The sequence below is a fragment of the Triticum urartu genome, chromosome 3 (assembly GCF_003073215.2).
Source record: "Triticum urartu cultivar G1812 chromosome 3, Tu2.1, whole genome shotgun sequence".
Classification (NCBI taxonomy): Eukaryota; Viridiplantae; Streptophyta; class Magnoliopsida; order Poales; family Poaceae; genus Triticum; species Triticum urartu.
In genome coordinates this window covers 53,983,839-54,002,342 of record NC_053024.1, presented here as the reverse complement: position 1 = coordinate 54,002,342, position 18,504 = coordinate 53,983,839, and the positions used below count along the sequence as shown (strand labels likewise).

At 43.3% G+C, this 18,504-nt stretch overlaps 2 protein-coding genes and 5 non-coding genes across 7 annotated transcripts; 1 reads left to right on the top strand and 6 right to left on the bottom strand.

Annotated features, from left to right (window-relative positions):
- The first annotated feature begins 455 nt into the window (after window positions 1-455).
- On the top strand, window positions 456-4,298 carry LOC125542784 (rhamnogalacturonan I rhamnosyltransferase 1-like). The gene is made up of 8 exons (XM_048705957.1): window positions 456-1,045; window positions 1,785-1,852; window positions 1,945-2,033; window positions 2,256-2,418; window positions 2,516-2,805; window positions 2,885-3,089; window positions 3,173-3,330; window positions 3,496-4,298. Exons 1-8 carry the CDS (start codon window positions 799-801, stop codon window positions 3,746-3,748), a joined length of 1,473 nt encoding a protein of 490 aa, XP_048561914.1. The 5' UTR covers window positions 456-798; the 3' UTR covers window positions 3,749-4,298.
- A 1,644-nt stretch (window positions 4,299-5,942) lies between these two features.
- TRNAC-GCA lies at window positions 5,943-6,014 on the bottom strand. Its single transcript has one exon. It is a non-coding gene; the product is annotated as a tRNA-Cys (tRNA).
- A 3,011-nt stretch (window positions 6,015-9,025) lies between these two features.
- On the bottom strand, window positions 9,026-9,097 carry TRNAC-GCA. The gene has a single exon. It is a non-coding gene; the product is annotated as a tRNA-Cys (tRNA).
- A 1,629-nt stretch (window positions 9,098-10,726) lies between these two features.
- On the bottom strand, window positions 10,727-10,798 carry TRNAC-GCA. The gene has a single exon. It is a non-coding gene; the product is annotated as a tRNA-Cys (tRNA).
- Window positions 10,799-12,652: 1,854 nt separating this feature from the next.
- On the bottom strand, window positions 12,653-12,724 carry TRNAC-GCA. Its single transcript has one exon. It is a non-coding gene; the product is annotated as a tRNA-Cys (tRNA).
- A 2,733-nt stretch (window positions 12,725-15,457) lies between these two features.
- Window positions 15,458-15,529, bottom strand: TRNAC-GCA. Its single transcript has one exon. It is a non-coding gene; the product is annotated as a tRNA-Cys (tRNA).
- Window positions 15,530-15,762: 233 nt separating this feature from the next.
- LOC125542783 lies at window positions 15,763-17,750 on the bottom strand. The gene is made up of 2 exons (XM_048705956.1): window positions 16,644-17,750; window positions 15,763-16,276 (listed from the first exon to the last, which is right to left on the bottom strand). Exons 1-2 carry the CDS (start codon window positions 17,340-17,342, stop codon window positions 15,971-15,973), a joined length of 1,005 nt encoding a protein of 334 aa, XP_048561913.1. The 5' UTR covers window positions 17,343-17,750; the 3' UTR covers window positions 15,763-15,970.
- Window positions 17,751-18,504: the final 754 nt, after the last annotated feature.

The window sequence follows — 18,504 nt, the reverse complement described above, 5'->3', positions numbered from 1 at the left end:
GCCGCATTTAATAAACAAAAAAATATTGGAAAATAGTTAATTGATTAATTGTCGTGTTTAATAAAAAAGTACTTGTATATGATCAAGGAATACCAATATGTAGTGCGTAATTTATTAGAACATTTTACTAGGAATATTGTAGTATGAATAAATGATCAAAGTTGCATCTTATGTATATTTATCATTTTATATTTCGACACTTCTAAATTAAAATAGGCGAATTTACCTTGAGAAGCACTTATCCAACGCTTGGTTTTATTAGTTCCCATGGATATTTTAGCTGACCACAAATTAATGATCAAATTTCTACTTATCTAGTATCTCGGAGATTTCAGCATTTCGAGGGAACCGAAGATTTTTTTCAGTAATTAACTGAGATTAGAATATTAATAATTGCCGCGTTTCAGGGTTAGCACTCACTAGTCCACCACCAACCGGAGGAGGCCCTCCGGTATCCTCCAAATGCTAACGTCCTGCCTACCCGCCTCCCTGTCCCATTTCGCCCTCCATCTCTTCTCTTCCTACGAAAAGCTCGAAGCTTTTTGCAATTGCAGCGACTATTAATGGCTGCCGTTCTGAACTAATCACGGGGGCCATTACTAGCTCCCGGCGGCGTAGTTAATCCCCCCATAAACGCCGTCGCCTCCCGCTCTAATCCTTCGCCTCCCGCCGCTGGTGCCGCTGGTGGTAGCGGCAGTGGTGGTGGTACTAGGTGGCGGTTAGGTGGAGGTGAGAGAGGCGAGGGCGTAGGGGTCGGGAGAAAGAAGCGGTGCGTGCGGCGGGGGAGGTGGTGGGGAGATGGTCGTGGCCATGGCGGCGGCGCGGCGGAGGCGGGTGTGGCGGTGGGCCATGCGCGCGGTGGCCAGCGCGGTGATGTGGACGGCGGTCCTGCAGCTGGCGTCCATCACCGGCCTCTGGCGCCCCAGGGTCTTCGCGGACTGCTGGGGCGGCTCCGGCTCCGGGGGCGCCTCGGCCGGCCTGGCCGCGCTCGCCGGCGAGGACCGGGTCGCCGCGCGGCTCTCCCCTCCGGCGCTCGTGCCCAGGAGTAAGTGCTCTCTTCTTCCTCCTCCTCTTCCTCTTCCTCCCATCCGAAGCTTCCCCCTGCCCTTCCGTGGAATTAGTCTGCGCGATCTGGGCGAGCTGGTGGTTCCCGGATTTGGGCGGAGCTCGAGTCAAACGCGGCAGTTCTGTGGTCAACGACGCCGTCTCTTCTGACGATTCGGCTCGATCGCAAGCTCGAAATGGCGATTCTGAGGCCAATTTTGTGCCGTCGTGGGATCTTCAGGTCGCATTGGGGCTGCAAGCGTTCTGAATTTGTGGTTGCGTTTTTGTAGAGGCTGTTCTGAACCTGGACCTGAATGTGTGTTCATACCTCAATCTTCATTTCCTTTCCTGTGCTGCTCATATGCTATCTTGAGAGCTGATTTGTAAGCATGACATCACTGGAACATCCGATCGTAAGGCGCGCTCGATGTGCCGAGCTAGCTCTGGCCTCTGATTAAGATGAGCCTTTGCTGCTTTATGTTGCTGAAAAATAACAAATGATACAGAGTATTTCGCAACACGCAAGCAGCTTCCATCCAGTGATGCATTTTTATTTATTTATAATGGAAGCTTTTATTACCCCCGGACTCTGCATCATTGATGCATACAGCCTCACTGATTGCATCGTTTGTTACAAAGTCACCAAACAATGACATTTGACATATCTTGTTGTCTCAGTCCTTTTGTTGGCACTTGGCACTGCGCACTGGCGCTGATTAGGGTCTTGTTTTTTTATGCAGGAGTTTATAGAAGCAATGGCTATCTGCTAGTAACTTGCAACGGAGGCCTTAATCAAATGCGAGCCGGGGTTTGTACCTTAGCTAGAAGAGATTATTTTTTTGCTCCGTAGTTTGGGTACATGCCGCGATTCTAATTTTCTTATGAAATGGTGTGCTGCAGATATGTGATATGGTGACCATAGCACGCCATCTGAATCTAACATTAGTGCTCCCTGAACTGGATAAAAGGTCTTTCTGGGCTGATCCAAGGTATAATTTCCCATATAACACTGTTTCTATAACATCAAACACGAGCTGTTTGTCCAAAATTGCTTCCTGGAAACACATAAACATGTGCTATTACCTTGTGCTATTGTAAATGTCATTCATCCCCTTATCTCAGAGTAAAATAGGATCATTTTTCCTTGTGAAATATGTTCATGATTGTTTGTTGCTTAATTACAAAATAAGTTTGTTATTTTGACTTTGCAGTGATTTTGGAGATATATTTGATGTGAACCACTTCATTAATTCGTTAAGAGATGAACTAAAAATTGTCAAAGCACTACCGTTGAAACTCCAGCTAAAAACTAGGAGAAGACTTTATTCGATGCCTCCTATCAGCTGGTCAAACGATACATACTACCTAAAGCGGGTAAATAATGTCTGTCTTACTGCACGCTGCATTTAGCAGTGATTGAAAAGTTAGGAAATCTCAAAATCATGTGGACCTGAAAGCTTCTCTGCTGCAGGTATTACCTCTTGCAAGGAAGCACAAGGTGATCCATTTCAATAAAACGGATGCCCGGCTAGCAAACAATGGCATTCCTATCCATCTCCAAATGCTGCGCTGCCGTGTCAACTTTGAGGCTTTGAGATTCACTCCACAGATTGAGGCCCTTGGCAGAAAACTTATCTCCACCCTTCAACGAAGTGGGGAATTTGTTGTGCTTCACTTGCGTTATGAAATGGACATGCTCTCCTTTTCAGGCTGCACACATGGCTGTTCCGATAAAGAAACTGAGGAGCTCACCAGAATGAGGTTCGTATTTTGCATTACTACTTGGTGTTATAGATGTGCTGCTTCAGTAGGAACCAACTGATCAACTTATGAACTATAGATATGCATATCCATGGTGGAAAGAAAAGGAAATCGATTCTGAAACCAAGAGGCTTCAGGGACTTTGTCCCCTCACACCTGAGGAAATTGCTCTAGTGCTTAAAGCTCTAGGGTTTTCAAAGGATACGTTGATATATATTGCCTCTGGTGAAATCTATGGAGGTGAAAGACGGTTGGCTGCTCTTAAGGCTGCCTATCCGAATTTGGTGAGTGCTTCTTCCATTTACTATTTTCATTTACAATGTTCTCTGAGACATGTGTTAATTTTCTCAGCTTTGTCTAATAATAGGTTAGAAAGGAAAAACTGTTATCTTCCAATGAATTGTGGCCATTCCAGAACCATTCGACCCAGATGGCAGCACTGGACTACATGGTTTCGATAGCAAGCAATGTTTTCATCCCCAGTTATGATGGAAATATGGCAAGACTTGTCGAAGGTCACCGCAGGTTGGCTTCTCCGGAATATTTTGTTGATGTTTACATTAGTTAAGAAATGTTTGAGTTTGCGTGCTCTTTTGATTATCAGAAACAAACATAAGTTTGTCTGCTTTCTAATGGCAACAGAACTACTTTGGGGTTATGCTGATGAACCTTTTGGCTGTTCTGTTTTAGGTATAGTGGCTTTCGCAAGACCATCTTATTGGACAGGACAAAACTTGTTGAACTTTTGGATCATTTCCAAGGAGGTTCATTGTCCTGGGATGAATTCTCTGCGGCTGTGAAGGAGGCGCACCAGTATCGCATGGGCCAACCCACAGACAGAAGGGCCATCCCTGGCCAGCCCAAGGAAGAGGACTACTTCTATGCTAATCCCCAAGAATGCGTCGGTTCCAGTTCCATGGGGAGATTAAGAGATGTTTCCTGATGATACCCGGAAAAGCATTGCAAATGAGTATTGATGCTGACCTGATAGCATAGCGTTAACCCGGTGACACCATGACTTTGTACAGCTGACCCAAGTTCCTCCTGCTTACTACTGATTATTCACTTTAGGTACAAGCAGAGCTACACGTCGAGTGTCTATAACCAGATTCCATAACAGAATAAAGCTGAGAAAGAAATTCAAGGCATCCGAGTTCGGAGAGAAGAGACGCCACATGAGCAGCCATTCTGCTCTGCTCGATTGCCACTTCCAGTTATTGTTGTATTTCATTTTCTTTTCAAAAACAAAAAAAAATCCATTTCATTTCACTCTCCATTCCCCCTTCTCTTTGTTTAGGGCTCTGACTCTTATCATGGGTATGTCAAAGTTCATGAGTGTTAATTTTGACTATGAGGAGTTTTCCGCCGATGTTCTTTTGTACTAGTTACCAAAGCTATTATGAAATTTAAGGTCATACAGAAAATGTTCTGACAAACATTAACCTGGAGCTGGAGGGCTCCAAGATAAGATGATCCATTTTGTTTCTTTCCAACAACTGGGTCATGGAGTGTGTTATTACTTTGTTGAACTGTATGCAAACTTCTCCGATGTGGCTGTTGTCCTTGCTTCTGCGAATTTGACCCGCAACCGCGAAGGAATCAGCTGACCTGCAACTGCAAAGGAACCAGCCTGATCTCATGCATATATCTCTTTTTTGTTCCTCTGAAATCCCTAGATAAGTGGTGCATCCAATGCAGTGTTTCGTCCGTGCAAGTTTTGGACTTTGGTGACGTGTCCTAGAGATTTGGTGTAGTGTAATCGGTTGTCCAAACATTTTGGCATGGAGATCATCTTGTGCTTGGTTTGAAAAGAAAATGCTCTAGAATCGTTTGGTGTTTTCTGTGAACAAGACCGAACATGCTTTTCTGTTTTTAGTGTTTGTTTAAATCTTTTACTACTTTTACGGCCAAATTTTCAATGGTAAACTATAAAATAAGCACAACACACATAGTTCATCACACCTGGATTTCTTGATGACCGATGCTAGGTTTTCAACTTCTTATATGCCCCTACTTATACAAACATCTGACGTGCTGTAACAAAATCAACAAGTCTTCAGCGGGCGAGATAAATAAGTCATAGTATACATTAAATGTTGACTTAAAATGAATGAATTTCAAGCAGATTTGCTAGTGCCCATCTGGATGAGAATTAACAAAATCTCATCTAACTCTCATGCCATTCCATTTTACGGGGAGTTTCGTGCGATATTTTTTAATGCTTGATTGTTTTTTTATAACTATATCGGTTAGATGAGACTTACTAGCCACGCCCATTTTCAAATATGTGTTATGAACGGAGGTTATTTCCTACAAGATCGTATGACCATGAAATGTTTTTCCAGCTTGTTCATCAGAAGTACTGCATCGTTGATCACAATATAAGAGATGAAAATTATTGAATAAACTCGGGATATGATCATTGCTAATTTTAATTGAATTTCAAGCAGATTTGCTAGTGCCCATCTGGATGAGAATTAACAAAATCTCATCTAACTCTCATGCCATTCCATTTTACGGGGAGTTTCGTGCGATATTTTTTAATGCTTGATTGTTTTTTTATAACTATATCGGTTAGATGAGACTTACTAGCCACGCCCATTTTCAAATATGTGTTATGAACGGAGGTTATTTCCTACAAGATCGTATGACCATGAAATGTTTTTCCAGCTTGTTCATCAGAAGTACTGCATCGTTGATCACAATATAAGAGATGAAAATTATTGAATAAACTCGGGATATGATCATTGCTAATTTTAATTGAATTTCAAGCAGATTTGCTAGTGCCCATCTGGATGAGAATTAACAAAATCTCATCTAACTCTCATGCCATTCCATTTTACGGGGAGTTTCGTGCGATATTTTTTAATGCTTGATTGTTTTTTTATAACTATATCGGTTAGATGAGACTTACTAGCCACGCCCATTTTCAAATATGTGTTATGAACGGAGGTTATTTCCTACAAGATCGTATGACCATGAAATGTTTTTCCAGCTTGTTCATCAGAAGTACTGCATCGTTGATCACAATATAAGAGATGAAAATTATTGAATAAACTCGGGATATGATCATTGCTAATTTTAATTGAAGAAAGCAACAAAAAAAGAAAAAATAGAAAAAAAGGCGAAAGTAGGATAGGGCCCAACCGGGTTCGAACCGGTGACCTATTGATCTGCAGTCAATTGCTCTACCACTGAGCTATGGACCCATTGTGCTTAAAATATTTTTGTTTTCTATTTCATTCGTTCTCTATGCTCCCTTCTCTTTGTTTTGGGCACTGACTCTGATCATGGGCATATCAAAGTTCACGAATGTTAATATTTTTTACGAGGAGTTTCCTCTGATGTTTTTTTCGTACTAGTCACCGGAGCCATTACGAACTTTCAGCTCACACAGAATTAATGGCAAACATTACATTACTTACTCCGGAGGGGTCAAACCCTCAAAGATAATATGATTGATTGATTTTTACTTTCTTTCCAGCAACTGATTTATGGGGTGTATTCTGGTTTTATAGAACAGTATGCATATAAGCAAACGCCGATGTTGTGGCTGCCGTGCCAGAAGAGAGCACATCCTTCTGCTGTTTTCTGCAGCTGATCTGATGTGCAGCTTACTTTTTGTTCTTCTGAAATCCCTAGGCCAGTGTATTCCAGTCTAGTTTTTTCTTCCGGCATTGGTATCGTCGCAGTCATTTTCTGCTAGATATCTGATTTGAATTAATAAGTGTAACTCAAAGTCTTCCAACACCGACAGGAAGATAAGGAACATAAGAGCATGATGTTTCTTTATCTTCCTGTCTTGCGAGGAACCTTTATCATCAAAATTTGGTGCTTTGGAGATCTTAGAAGCAACTGAACTTGTGTTGAAGCCATTTCAGCATGCAGTTTTTTTTCCGGAAATACGCGAAGCTTGCGTCTCTACCTTCAGCTCAGTTGTTGCACAATTCATTCATTTTTTAGGTTTGGAGTCTAGAACTATTTTTCTTGGACTAGTCACCGGAGCCATTACGAACTTTCAGCTCACACAGAATTAATGGCAAACATTACATTACTTACTCTGGAGGGGTCAAACCCTCAAAGATAATATGATTGATTGATTTTTACTTTCTTTCCAGCAACTGATTTATGGGGTGTATTCTGGTTTTATAGAACAGTATGCATATAAGCAAACGCCGATGTTGTGGCTGCCGTGCCAGAAGAGAGCACATCCTTCTGCTGTTTTCTGCAGCTGATCTGATGTGCAGCTTACTTTTTGTTCTTCTGAAATCCCTAGGCCAGTGTATTCCAGTCTAGTTTTTTCTTCCGGCATTGGTATCGTCGCAGTCATTTTCTGCTAGATATCTGATTTGAATTAATAAGTGTAACTCAAAGTCTTCCAACACCGACAGGAAGATAAGGAACATAAGAGCATGATGTTTCTTTATCTTCCTGTCTTGCGAGGAACCTTTATCATCAAAATTTGGTGCTTTGGAGATCTTAGAAGCAACTGAACTTGTGTTGAAGCCATTTCAGCATGCAGTTTTTTTTCCGGAAATACGCGAAGCTTGCGTCTCTACCTTCAGCTCAGTTGTTGCACAATTCATTCATTTTTTAGGTTTGGAGTCTAGAACTTTTTTTCTTTGGACTAGTCACCGGAGCCATTACGAACTTTCAGCTCACACAGAATTAATGGCAAACATTACATTACTTACTCTGGAGGGGTCAAACCCTCAAAGATAATATGATTGATTGATTTTTACTTTCTTTCCAGCAAACTGATTTATGGGGTGTATTCTGGTTTTATAGAACAGTATGCATATAAGCAAACGCCGATGTTGTGGCTGCCGTGCCAGAAGAGAGCACATCCTTCTGCTGTTTTCTGCAGCTGATCTGATGTGCAGCTTACTTTTTGTTCTTCTGAAATCCCTAGGCCAGTGTATTCCAGTCTAGTTTTTTCTTCCGGCATTGGTATCGTCGCAGTCATTTTCTGCTAGATATCTGATTTGAATTAATAAGTGTAACTCAAAGTCTTCCAACACCGACAGGAAGATAAGGAACATAAGAGCATGATGTTTCTTTATCTTCCTGTCTTGCGAGGAACCTTTATCATCAAAATTTGGTGCTTTGGAGATCTTAGAAGCAACTGAACTTGTGTTGAAGCCATTTCAGCATGCAGTTTTTTTTCCGGAAATACGCGAAGCTTGCGTCTCTACCTTCAGCTCAGTTGTTGCACAATTCATTCATTTTTTAGGTTTGGAGTCTAGAACTTTTTTTCTTGGACTAGTCACCGGAGCCATTACGAACTTTCAGCTCACACAGAATTAATGGCAAACATTACATTACTTACTCTGGAGGGGTCAAACCCTCAAAGATAATATGATTGATTGATTTTTACTTTCTTTCCAGCAACTGATTTATGGGGTGTATTCTGGTTTTATAGAACAGTATGCATATAAGCAAACGCCGATGTTGTGGCTGCCGTGCCAGAAGAGAGCACATCCTTCTGCTGTTTTCTGCAGCTGATCTGATGTGCAGCTTACTTTTTGTTCTTCTGAAATCCCTAGGCCAGTGTATTCCAGTCTAGTTTTTTCTTCCGGCATTGGTATCGTCGCAGTCATTTTCTGCTAGATATCTGATTTGAATTAATAAGTGTAACTCAAAGTCTTCCAACACCGACAGGAAGATAAGGAACATAAGAGCATGATGTTTCTTTATCTTCCTGTCTTGCGAGGAACCTTTATCATCAAAATTTGGTGCTTTGGAGATCTTAGAAGCAACTGAACTTGTGTTGAAGCCATTTCAGCATGCAGTTTTTTTTCCGGAAATACGCGAAGCTTGCGTCTCTACCTTCAGCTCAGTTGTTGCACAATTCATTCATTTTTTAGGTTTGGAGTCTAGAACTTTTTTTCTTGGACTTGACTCACATTGCACAAGTTCTAATACATTACTCGAAAAAGGTTCCTCAAGGGTGGATTTTCAATAATGATGTAAGCGTGTTTTGGATGCATGTTACGGAGCTGCGGGCCAAAAGAAAGAACACATGACCATATCATGTTCATTTGAAGAATTGAGACTGAAAAAAAACAAGAGATACTCTATAAAAAGAAGACCATTACCATGTCTATTTGAAGAAATGAGATTTCTAAAATATGAGAAACAAAAACAAGAGGCAAACCACATGAATGTCTCATGTTTATTTGATGAAGTTAGTCTGAAAATAAATTAAAAATAAACAGAGAGGGCCCAACCGGGTTCGAACCGGTGACCTATTGATCTGCAGTCAATTGCTCTACCACTGAGCTATGGACCCATTCGTTAAAAAATTTACTTAACTGTTTGAAGAGTGAAGTTATCAACGATAGTATGATTGATTTTACTTCTTCCCAGCAACTGATTCATGGAATGTATTCTTCTTTTACTTGAACAATGTGCGTATAAGCAAAAGCTGATGTTGTGGTTCTTGTCCTTGCTCTGCACATTGACCTGCAACTGCAAACGTATCAGCTGATCTTAGGTGTAACTTTTCTTTTGGTTAATCTGAAATCCCTATCTGAGTGGGTGACACAGTGCGGTGTGTTTTTGTTAGACCTTGGTGATGGCAGTATTGTCCCAGTCATTTTCTGCTAGAGATTTGGTTTGATGTAGTCTCGGTGGACCAAACTTGTTCACCTGGACATCATTCTGTGCTTGGTTTGAAAACTTGGAGAGAGGTTTTCTTTTGGATTAGGTACAAAACTAAAGGAGTACTAAGGGCTCCTTTGATTCAATGGAATTTCATAAAATTTTTTGGAGGAATTTAATCATTAGATTTTTTTTCCTATGGTGGTCGTTTGATTCGCAGGATTCAAATCCTTAGAAATTTTTTCATACGATCCATTTGTACTACATTTGGAGAAAATTTTACGTCGACTCAAACCTATCGGTAGAATTTCTTTGTTTTTCGTGGGCTATCAAACATTCTTTCATCCATATTTCTGTAGTTTTGTTATCCTGTAGAATACAAGAGGACATGGCACTCTGTTTCTTCATTTCGAGAATCCTGTGAATCAGAGAGGCCCTAATTGAAGAGTTTGGTTTTCTGTATTCCTTTAGGAACATCCCTCGTAGGGCAAGGGTGCTCGTGCGATTCATTGAAGATAGAAAAAGTTGGATCAGCTAATAAGGACAACCAAGTCGAAACACTCTACAAAACACGGCTTATTGAAAAAAGACACACCAAGACCCTCACATCGAGCGATGGATCTAATAAAGACTAGGGCCAGAGCACTGTAGGCACACTGGTAGTGTTTTAACTTTTTTTACGACAGTGTTTAACTTTATTGCCTCAACAATTACACTAGGATATTCCAAAAAAAAACAATTACACTAGGATAGCCGGCAAAGTCATCATGTTGTTGGTGTCTTTCAACGATGATGAAAGAAGCACAAGAACATGACCAACGTTGGGTCAATACCTAGTGATAAGAAATCTCTTAACCCAAGTACAGAATACATGGGCTAGGGAAAAAAATGACTAGACTCGGTTCTCGTATTAGAACCGGGTTCCAACTTATGCCCACCCATAGATGCTCCTACCTTTGGCTCAATCGCTTTCTTATTTTTCAATCGCTTTCTTAGACACGAGTCTAGTATTTAGTTTGGACTGAACTCACGTTGCTTGTGCTGTAATTGACCGGATTTCTAATAATGAATTAAGCGCGTTTCAGATGCATTTTGAAGTGAAACTTAAAAAAATAGAAAACAAGATGTATTCTACGAAAAGAATAGCACATGACCATATAATGTTTATTTGAAGTAGTTTTAAAAAAAAATTAAGCGCGTTTCGATATGCATCTTGAATTCCAGTTTAAATGAAAAATAAAATATACTCCTGTATTCTAAAAAAGGTACCACGTGACCATATAATGTTTATGTGACAAAAATAAAATTGAAATTAGGGAGGGCCCAACCGGGTTTGAACCGGTGACCTATTGATCTGCAGTCAATTGCTCTACCACTGAGCTATGGACCCAATTTGATTAATTTTTTTAATTAAAGACATATTAGCTATCTTGTGTGTGTGCACTTTTCTATTTTGAAATCTGCTCTAGAGGATCTCGGTTTATTATTAAAAAAGAAAGAGAGTTTGCTCGGTTAATTTGTGGAAAATCATTACATCGTGCCTACAAGATAGGGCATTCTGGTTGACCTGGCTACCAACAAGACACATCACCGAAAAGAGAAACATTGTCGAGGATGCCTGCAAGGTGTCAACGTCGTCACCTCTCCTGAGTAAGTCACTCCGACTACATCGCAGACGACCAACCAAGAGCCCAGGAAATATGTCTAGCAAAGTCACAATACCGGCACCAACCTTCGTAATTTTTGGAGGTCATTGCAAATCGAGCCCGCAAATCTTCAAATTTGTTGGTCAGGAGTGCTGATATGGAGGAAGCTCCAAACCCAACCAGCCAAGAGGAAGGGAACTTTCATACCGTTCTTCCCCTCCTTTTCATGCCCGTACCAATGTCGTGGCTATGTTTTTCACCTGTAAATGCGCCCTTTAACAACCTCTCTCTGCCTACCGTCTCCCCAACTACCCATTAATAACCCCCGTTCCCGCCTCCCGTCGGCTATACGATGCCTCTCCCTCCATCACTCCATTCTTCTCAATGGCTCATCGCAATCCCATTGCCACCGACATCAAGCAGGAGCAACAAGCGCAGGTGTACGACTAGGCTGCTCGATGGGCCGAATTCGACCGTGCCTTGGTGGCTGTGGGGAAGATGGATGCTGAGAGGGACCACTGGCTTTGGGACCGCACGCCCACTCCCAACACCGGGAATGACGCATGGACGAAATGGGATGAGGCCGCCCTGCCCTGTTTCCGCTCAATCGTGGCCCACAATGTCGTCGCCCTTGCAATTATGGTGTGGGACGAGGTCACTTTGGCTCATTTTTCGTGAGATTGAGGCGGCCAATGCCATATCGTCCAACATGATAAGTACCACCACAGTTATCGTTTCAACAACTAATTTAGAAGGGAGTTTTCCTATGAGAAGACCACAAGGGAGTTTTCCCGGCCCAATGTCGCATCGTCCAGCATGGACAACTCCCACCATAGTTATCGTTTCAACAACTAGTTTAGTTATAGGTTTAGTTCAAGTTTTAATGTTCTATATATACTAAGTTCGTAGTGTGACCAATTTTCTGTCCCTAACTATGAAATAAACTTCTTGAGCAGGAAATCGTCCATGAATGAAATCGTCTGTGCTAAATTCATGCATGCTTTGTGTGAGTGGGGAGTTGAGCCGGGAAGATAATGTTATAGCCAATGACATACGAGTCTCACACGCAGATTTCTTTTTACCGATTTGAAGTTAACTCGTTGCTTCGGCAACCTTGAAAATATTGTGAAAAATTCCATGTCTTCCTGAAGAAGCTACATCAAAAAAATATCATGTCCATTTTGAAGTAAACGAACGAAAAGTACTCATGTTTTCCGATGGATAGTACGGACCCAAGGGAGTTTTCCTACGAGAGGACTACATGAGTATATCATGTTCTTTTCAAGAACTGATGTAAAAAAAATGTTCGTTTTAAGAAGTGACATCTGAAAACAAAAAACAAAAAAAAAAGAGTATATCATGTTATAGCCAATGACATACGAGTCTCACACACATATTTCTTTTTACCCATTTTAAGTTAACTCGTTGCTTCCGCAACCTTGAAAATATTGTGAGAAATCCCATGTCTTCCTGAAGAAGCTACATAAAAAAAAATATCATGTCCATTTTGAAGTACTCATCCCCGCAAAAAAAAAGAAGTACTCATGTTTTCCAATGGATATCACGGACCAGAAAAACAAAAATAATGCAACACCGTGAGGGCCCAACCGGGTTTGAACCAGTGATCTATTGATCTGCAGTCAATTGCTCTACCACTGAGCTATGGACCCAATTTGATTAATTTTTTAATTAAAGACATATTAGCTATCTTCTGTGTGTACACTTTTCTGTTTTGAAATCTGCTCTAGATGATCTCGGTTTATTATTAAAAAAAGAAAGAGAGTTTGCTCGGTTAATTTGTGGAAAATCATTACATCGTGTCCACAAGATAGGGCATTCTGGCTGACCTGGCTACCAACAAGACACATCACCGAAAAGAGAAACATTGTCGAGGATGCCTGCAAGGTGTCAACATCGTCCTCTCCTGAGCAAGTCACTCCAACTACATCGCAAACGACCAACCAAGAGCTCAGAAAATATGTCTAGCAAAGTCACAATACCGGCGCCAACCTTCGTAATTTTTGGAGGTCGTTGCAAATCGAGCCTGCAAATCTTCAAATTTGTTAGTTAGGAGTGCTGATATGGAGGAAGCTTCAAACCCAACCGGCCACGAGGAAAGGAACTTTCATATCGTTCTTCCCCTCCCTTTCATGCCCGTACCAATGTCGTGGCTATGTTTTTCACCTGTAAATGCGACCTTTAACAACCGCTCTCTGCCTACCGTCTCCCCAACTACCCATTAATGACACCCGTTCCCGCCGCCCGCCGGCTATACGATGCCTCTCCCTGCACCACTCAGTTCTCCTCAATGGCTCATCACAATCCCATTGCCACCGACATGAAGCAGGAGCAGCAAGAGCAGGTGTACGACTAGGCTGCTCGATGGGCCGAATTCGACCGTGCCTTGGTGGCTGTTGGGAAGATGGATGCTGAGAGGGACCACTGGCTTTGGGACCGCACGCCCACTCCCAACACCGGGAATGACATGGACGAAATGGGATGAGGCCGCCCTGCCCTGTTTCCGCTCAATCGTGGCCCACAATGTCGTCGCCCTTGCAATTCTGGTGTGGGACGAGGTCACTTTGGCTCATTTTTTGTGAGATTGAGGCGGCCAATGCCACATCGTCCAACATGATAAGTACCACCGCAGTTATCGTTTCAACAACTAATTTAGAAGGAAGTTTTCCTATGAGAAGACTAGAAGGGAGTTTTCCCGGCCCAATGCTGCATCATCCAGCATCGACAAGCCCCACCATCGTTATCGTTTCAACAACTAGTTTAGTTATAGGTTTAGTTCAAGTTTTAATGTTCTATATATACTAAGTCGTAGTGTGACCAATTTTCCGCCCCTAACTATGAAATAAACTGCTTGGGTCGGGAAATCGTCCATAAATGAAATCGTCTGTGCTAAATTCATGCATGCTTTGTGTGGGTGGGGAGTTGGGCCGGGAAGAAAATGTTATAGCCAATGACATATGAGTCTCACACGCAGATTTCTTTTTACCGATTTTAAGTCTACTCGTTGCTTCGGCAACCTTGAAAATATTATGAAAAATCCAATGTCTTCCTGAAGAAGCTACATCAAAAAAATATCATGTCCTTTTTGAAGTAAACGAACAAGAAGTACTCATGTTTTCCAATGGATATTACGGACCCAAGGGAGTTTTCGTACCAGAGGACCACATGAGTATATCATGTTCTTTTCAAGAAGTGATGTAAAAAAAATGCTCTTTTCAAGAAGTGACATCCGAAAACAAAAACAAAGAAAATACAATAACATGAGGGCCCAACCGTCGTTATCGTTTCAACAACTAGTTTAGTTATAGGTTTAGTTCAAGTTTTAATGTTCTATATATACTAAGTCGTAGTGTGACCAATTTTCCGTCCCTAACTATGAAATAAACTGCTTGGGCCGGGAAATCGTCCATGAATGAAATCGTCTGTGCTAAATTCATGCATGCTTTGTGTGGGTGGGGAGTTGGGCCGGGAAGAAAATGTTATAGCCAATATGAGTCTCACACGCAGATTTCTTTTTACCGATTTTAAGTTTACTCGTTGCTTCGGCAACCTTGAAAATATTATGAAAAATCCCATGTCTTCCTGAAGAAGGTACATCAAAAAAATATCATGTCCTTTTTGAAGTAAACGAACAAGAAGTACTCATGTTTTCCAATGGATATTATGGACCTAAGGGAGTTTTCGTACGAGAGGACCACATGAGTATATCATGTTCTTTTCAAGAAGTGATGTAAAAAAATGCTCTTTTCAAGAAGTGACATCCGAAAACAAAAACAAAGAAAATACAATAACATGAGGGCCCAACCGTCGTTATCGTTTCAACAACTAGTTTAGTTATAGGTTTAGTTCAAGTTTTAATGTTCTATATATACTAAGTCGTAGTGTGATCAATTTTCCGTCCCTAACTATGAAATAAACTGCTTGGGCCGGGAAATCATCCATGAATGAAATCGTCTGTGCTAAATTCATGCATGCTTTGTGTGGGTGGGGAGTTGGGCCGGGAAGAAAATGTTATAGCCAATGACATACAAGTCTCACACGCAGATTTCTTTTTACCGATTTTAAGTTTACTCGTTGCTTCGGCAACCTTGAAAATATTATGAAAAATCCCATGTCTTCCTGAAGAAGCTACATCAAAAAATAACATGTCCTTTTTGAAGTAAACGAACGAAAAGCACTCATGTTTTCCAATTGATATTACGGACCCAAGGGAGTTTTCGTATGAGAGGACCACATGAGTATATCATGTTCTTTTCAAGAAGTGACATATGAGAAGAAAAACAAAAAAAGAGTATATCATGTTCTTTTTCAAGAAGTGATGTAAAAAAAATGTTCTTTTCAAGAAGTGACATCCGAAAAGAAAAACAAAGAAATACAACAACATGAGGGCCCAACCAGGTTCGAACCGGTGACCTATTGATCTGCAGTCAATTGCTCTACCACTGAACTATGGACCCATTTGATGTGGATTTAATACCTAATGTTACTCATTAGTAGATAAATAACGGATAACATTTTTACGCCGTACCTAAGCTTTACTTAACTACGGCCAACGTGCAATGTATGTTCGAGATGACGTGTGCTCCAACGCATGAAGAACTCGACATGAAATGTCCGTACACGAGAGAAGACCAAATGCCGGCCGATATACGTGTGGCACTCAAACCGTCAATACGTACTGATCCTCTCATTTTTCAAAGTAAAACAAACGTAGAGTCTCGTATCAATCATCGTATATGAACCAGAAGAACACGATGCTTGCATGAAACAAAACAACATCTTCTTCCTTGTACGCCCACTGCTGCCACTTATATTACACCACCCACACCCAAGCCGACCGGGTTGATTCTCTCTCAAAACCTGCACCATATCAACCAAGCGACGGCCTATCTAGCTAGCTACTTGGCGGCGGCGGCGCCATTGGAGGAGGAAGGCGGAGGCAGCAGGAAGTCGAGGAGGATCTGGTTGAAGAGCTTGGAGTCCTCCTGCTGCGGCAGGTGGCCCGTGTCGGGGATGATCCTCACCGTCGCCTTCTCCCCGAGCTTCTCCTTCACCTTGTGCGCCTTGGCCACCGGGAAGATCTGGTCGAACTCGCCCCACACGATCAGCACCTCCTGGGGGAGAGGAGTGATCTGGAAGCCGTGCCCGGAGGCGATCCCCTTGATCAGCTCGATCTTCCCCTCTCTCTGGACCGCGAAACACTTCTGCACAGTAAAAGCGTATGTACTTTGGTTAATTTTAATCAATTAGTTGCAATCTACTTCCTCCGTCCCAAAATATAAGAACGTTTCTGACGCTACACTAGTATAAAAAACGCTCTTATACTACTCTAACTTAATTTTAAAAATTGTGGCTACATGCATGCTTGCGGTGTCACACACACACATTCTCCACCAACTGACCGGTCGGTGGCAGACGTGATTCGCCACCAAATCGCTGGTGCGATCCATCATTTTCGTAGCTTTTTAATCATGGCGGCGAATGATGCACACTGCAACGACCTTTTCAATCGACGTCGCACCGCACCCATCGTATGCATGGCCTCAGTGTGACGTGGGAGGGAGTACGTACCCGGAGGAGGTCGCGGGCGAGGCACTCGGGGAGGTACTTGGGCGGGCCGTGCGCGCAGATGTCCATCAGCCGCCGCAGCGCCTTGGTGTCCGCCGGCACCATCAGCTCCGTCACGTCCGCCACGCCGCCCTTGGCCGCCAGCGCCCGGTCGTCCTCGGGCCCCTTGGCCAGGTCCGAGCTGCACACCGCCACCTTCCCCACCGTCCACGCTCCGGCTCCCCCGCCCTGCTGCAGCGCCCGCGCCAGGTGGTACGCCACCAGCCCGCCGTAGCTGGTGCCCACGAGGTGCACGACGCGCCCCTCCTCGCCGACGCCGCCGAGGCGGTCGCTGGCGAGGAGCTTGGCGATGGCGGCGGCCTGGAACGCGTCGGAGCGGCCCGGGGCCCGCGTGGTGGACGCGCCGAAGAAGAGCAGCGTGGGCACGACGAGGTCGAAGTGCTTGGACAGCGGGCCCACCTGCGCCGCCCACTGCCACGTCGGGTCCGGCCCGAAGCCGTGGATCAGCACCACCACCGGCCGCCGCCCCCGCAGCTGCTGCCGCTGCTTGGACTCGGCGTCGGGGGAGGAGAGGAGGGAGGGGTGGGCCCAGAAGTGGAGCGTGGTGTCGGCGTCGACGGCGACGGAGCTGGGCCGGAGGCCGGCCGAGGTGAAGGCCCGGCGGAACACCGCGTTGAGGAGGGACACCACGCCGAACCCCATTGCTGTCTATGCGTTTGTCTCTCTCTCTCTCTCTCGCTCTGCTCAGCTCTGTCAAGCTCTGCTTCTTCTTCTGCGATGTCTGTCTGCCTCGACGTGCGTCTTATAGTCTGTCTGTCTGCTTGTTTCCGTCCAATGGCATTAGGTTTTGTTGCTTAACTACTGGTGTACTTTGTGATGTTATTCCAGGTAGAGGTAGGTGAGCGTGCATGGTTGGTTCAAGTGTGTCGACTGGATCGTTTCTGCTGCTTCTAGAGAGAGTTGGGAGAGAAAAAGCTGCCTAGAATGCGACTCAGATGGGGATGCAGAGTATGGAGGAATAACCATGGAATGCTCTGCCTTTTTAGTACGAATTGGATGTAATCATGGGTCAATCTTTACAAAAATGCCTGGTTTTTTCCTCCCCTGCCACTCCATCATGGACTGCGTTTCGATGCCTTAAGGCACATGCCTCTATGACATGTGGGGCCAACAGATGGTTGTCCCACATGTCAGTGACCCAAAGGCAGGTGTCTTTACGGCATCGAAGTTGCGTCCCTCGATCATGCGCCGGTTTGATCTTTCTTTAGGCTTAAGGCCCCATCGGGAAGAAAAGAAAAATGCAGGAATTTTGGAGGATATGATTCCTATAGGAACTACTCGTATTTCATTGCCGTTTGGAACAAAGGAATACTATCCTACACTCACTTGAAACCTATGTAATCGGTTATTCCATTGGAATTTTGAAGGGAACCAAACTTGATGTCTTATCTCATGCTTTCTTCTTTTGCTGTCTACAATTTATGTGCTTTTCATGTGTGGCACCTAAATGTTAGTTTTTCGGTTTTGTGTGGTTTTAGTTCCTATAGTCTTCCAGGATAAACGACATCTCTATTCACGTGTTTTTCCTATTTCTACGTTTTGAGGGGCCAAACAGAGCTCTAGTTCTCGGGAGGCCCGCGTTCCCACATACCCTCAATGTCGAAACCCGGACTCTATACGCGAGAGGGCACATGATGGATATATGCTTCAAATCTTTGAGATCATCGCCACACCTTAGGCAACAAGACTTGTTGAAGATTTTCTTATGTGCAAGGCTGGCCTGGGAGTTTAACCTTGCTACTCCATCTTCATATAGTGCTAGCATTCATATGATCTTCGTCTCCTTGCATCAAAAGGCTAGCTA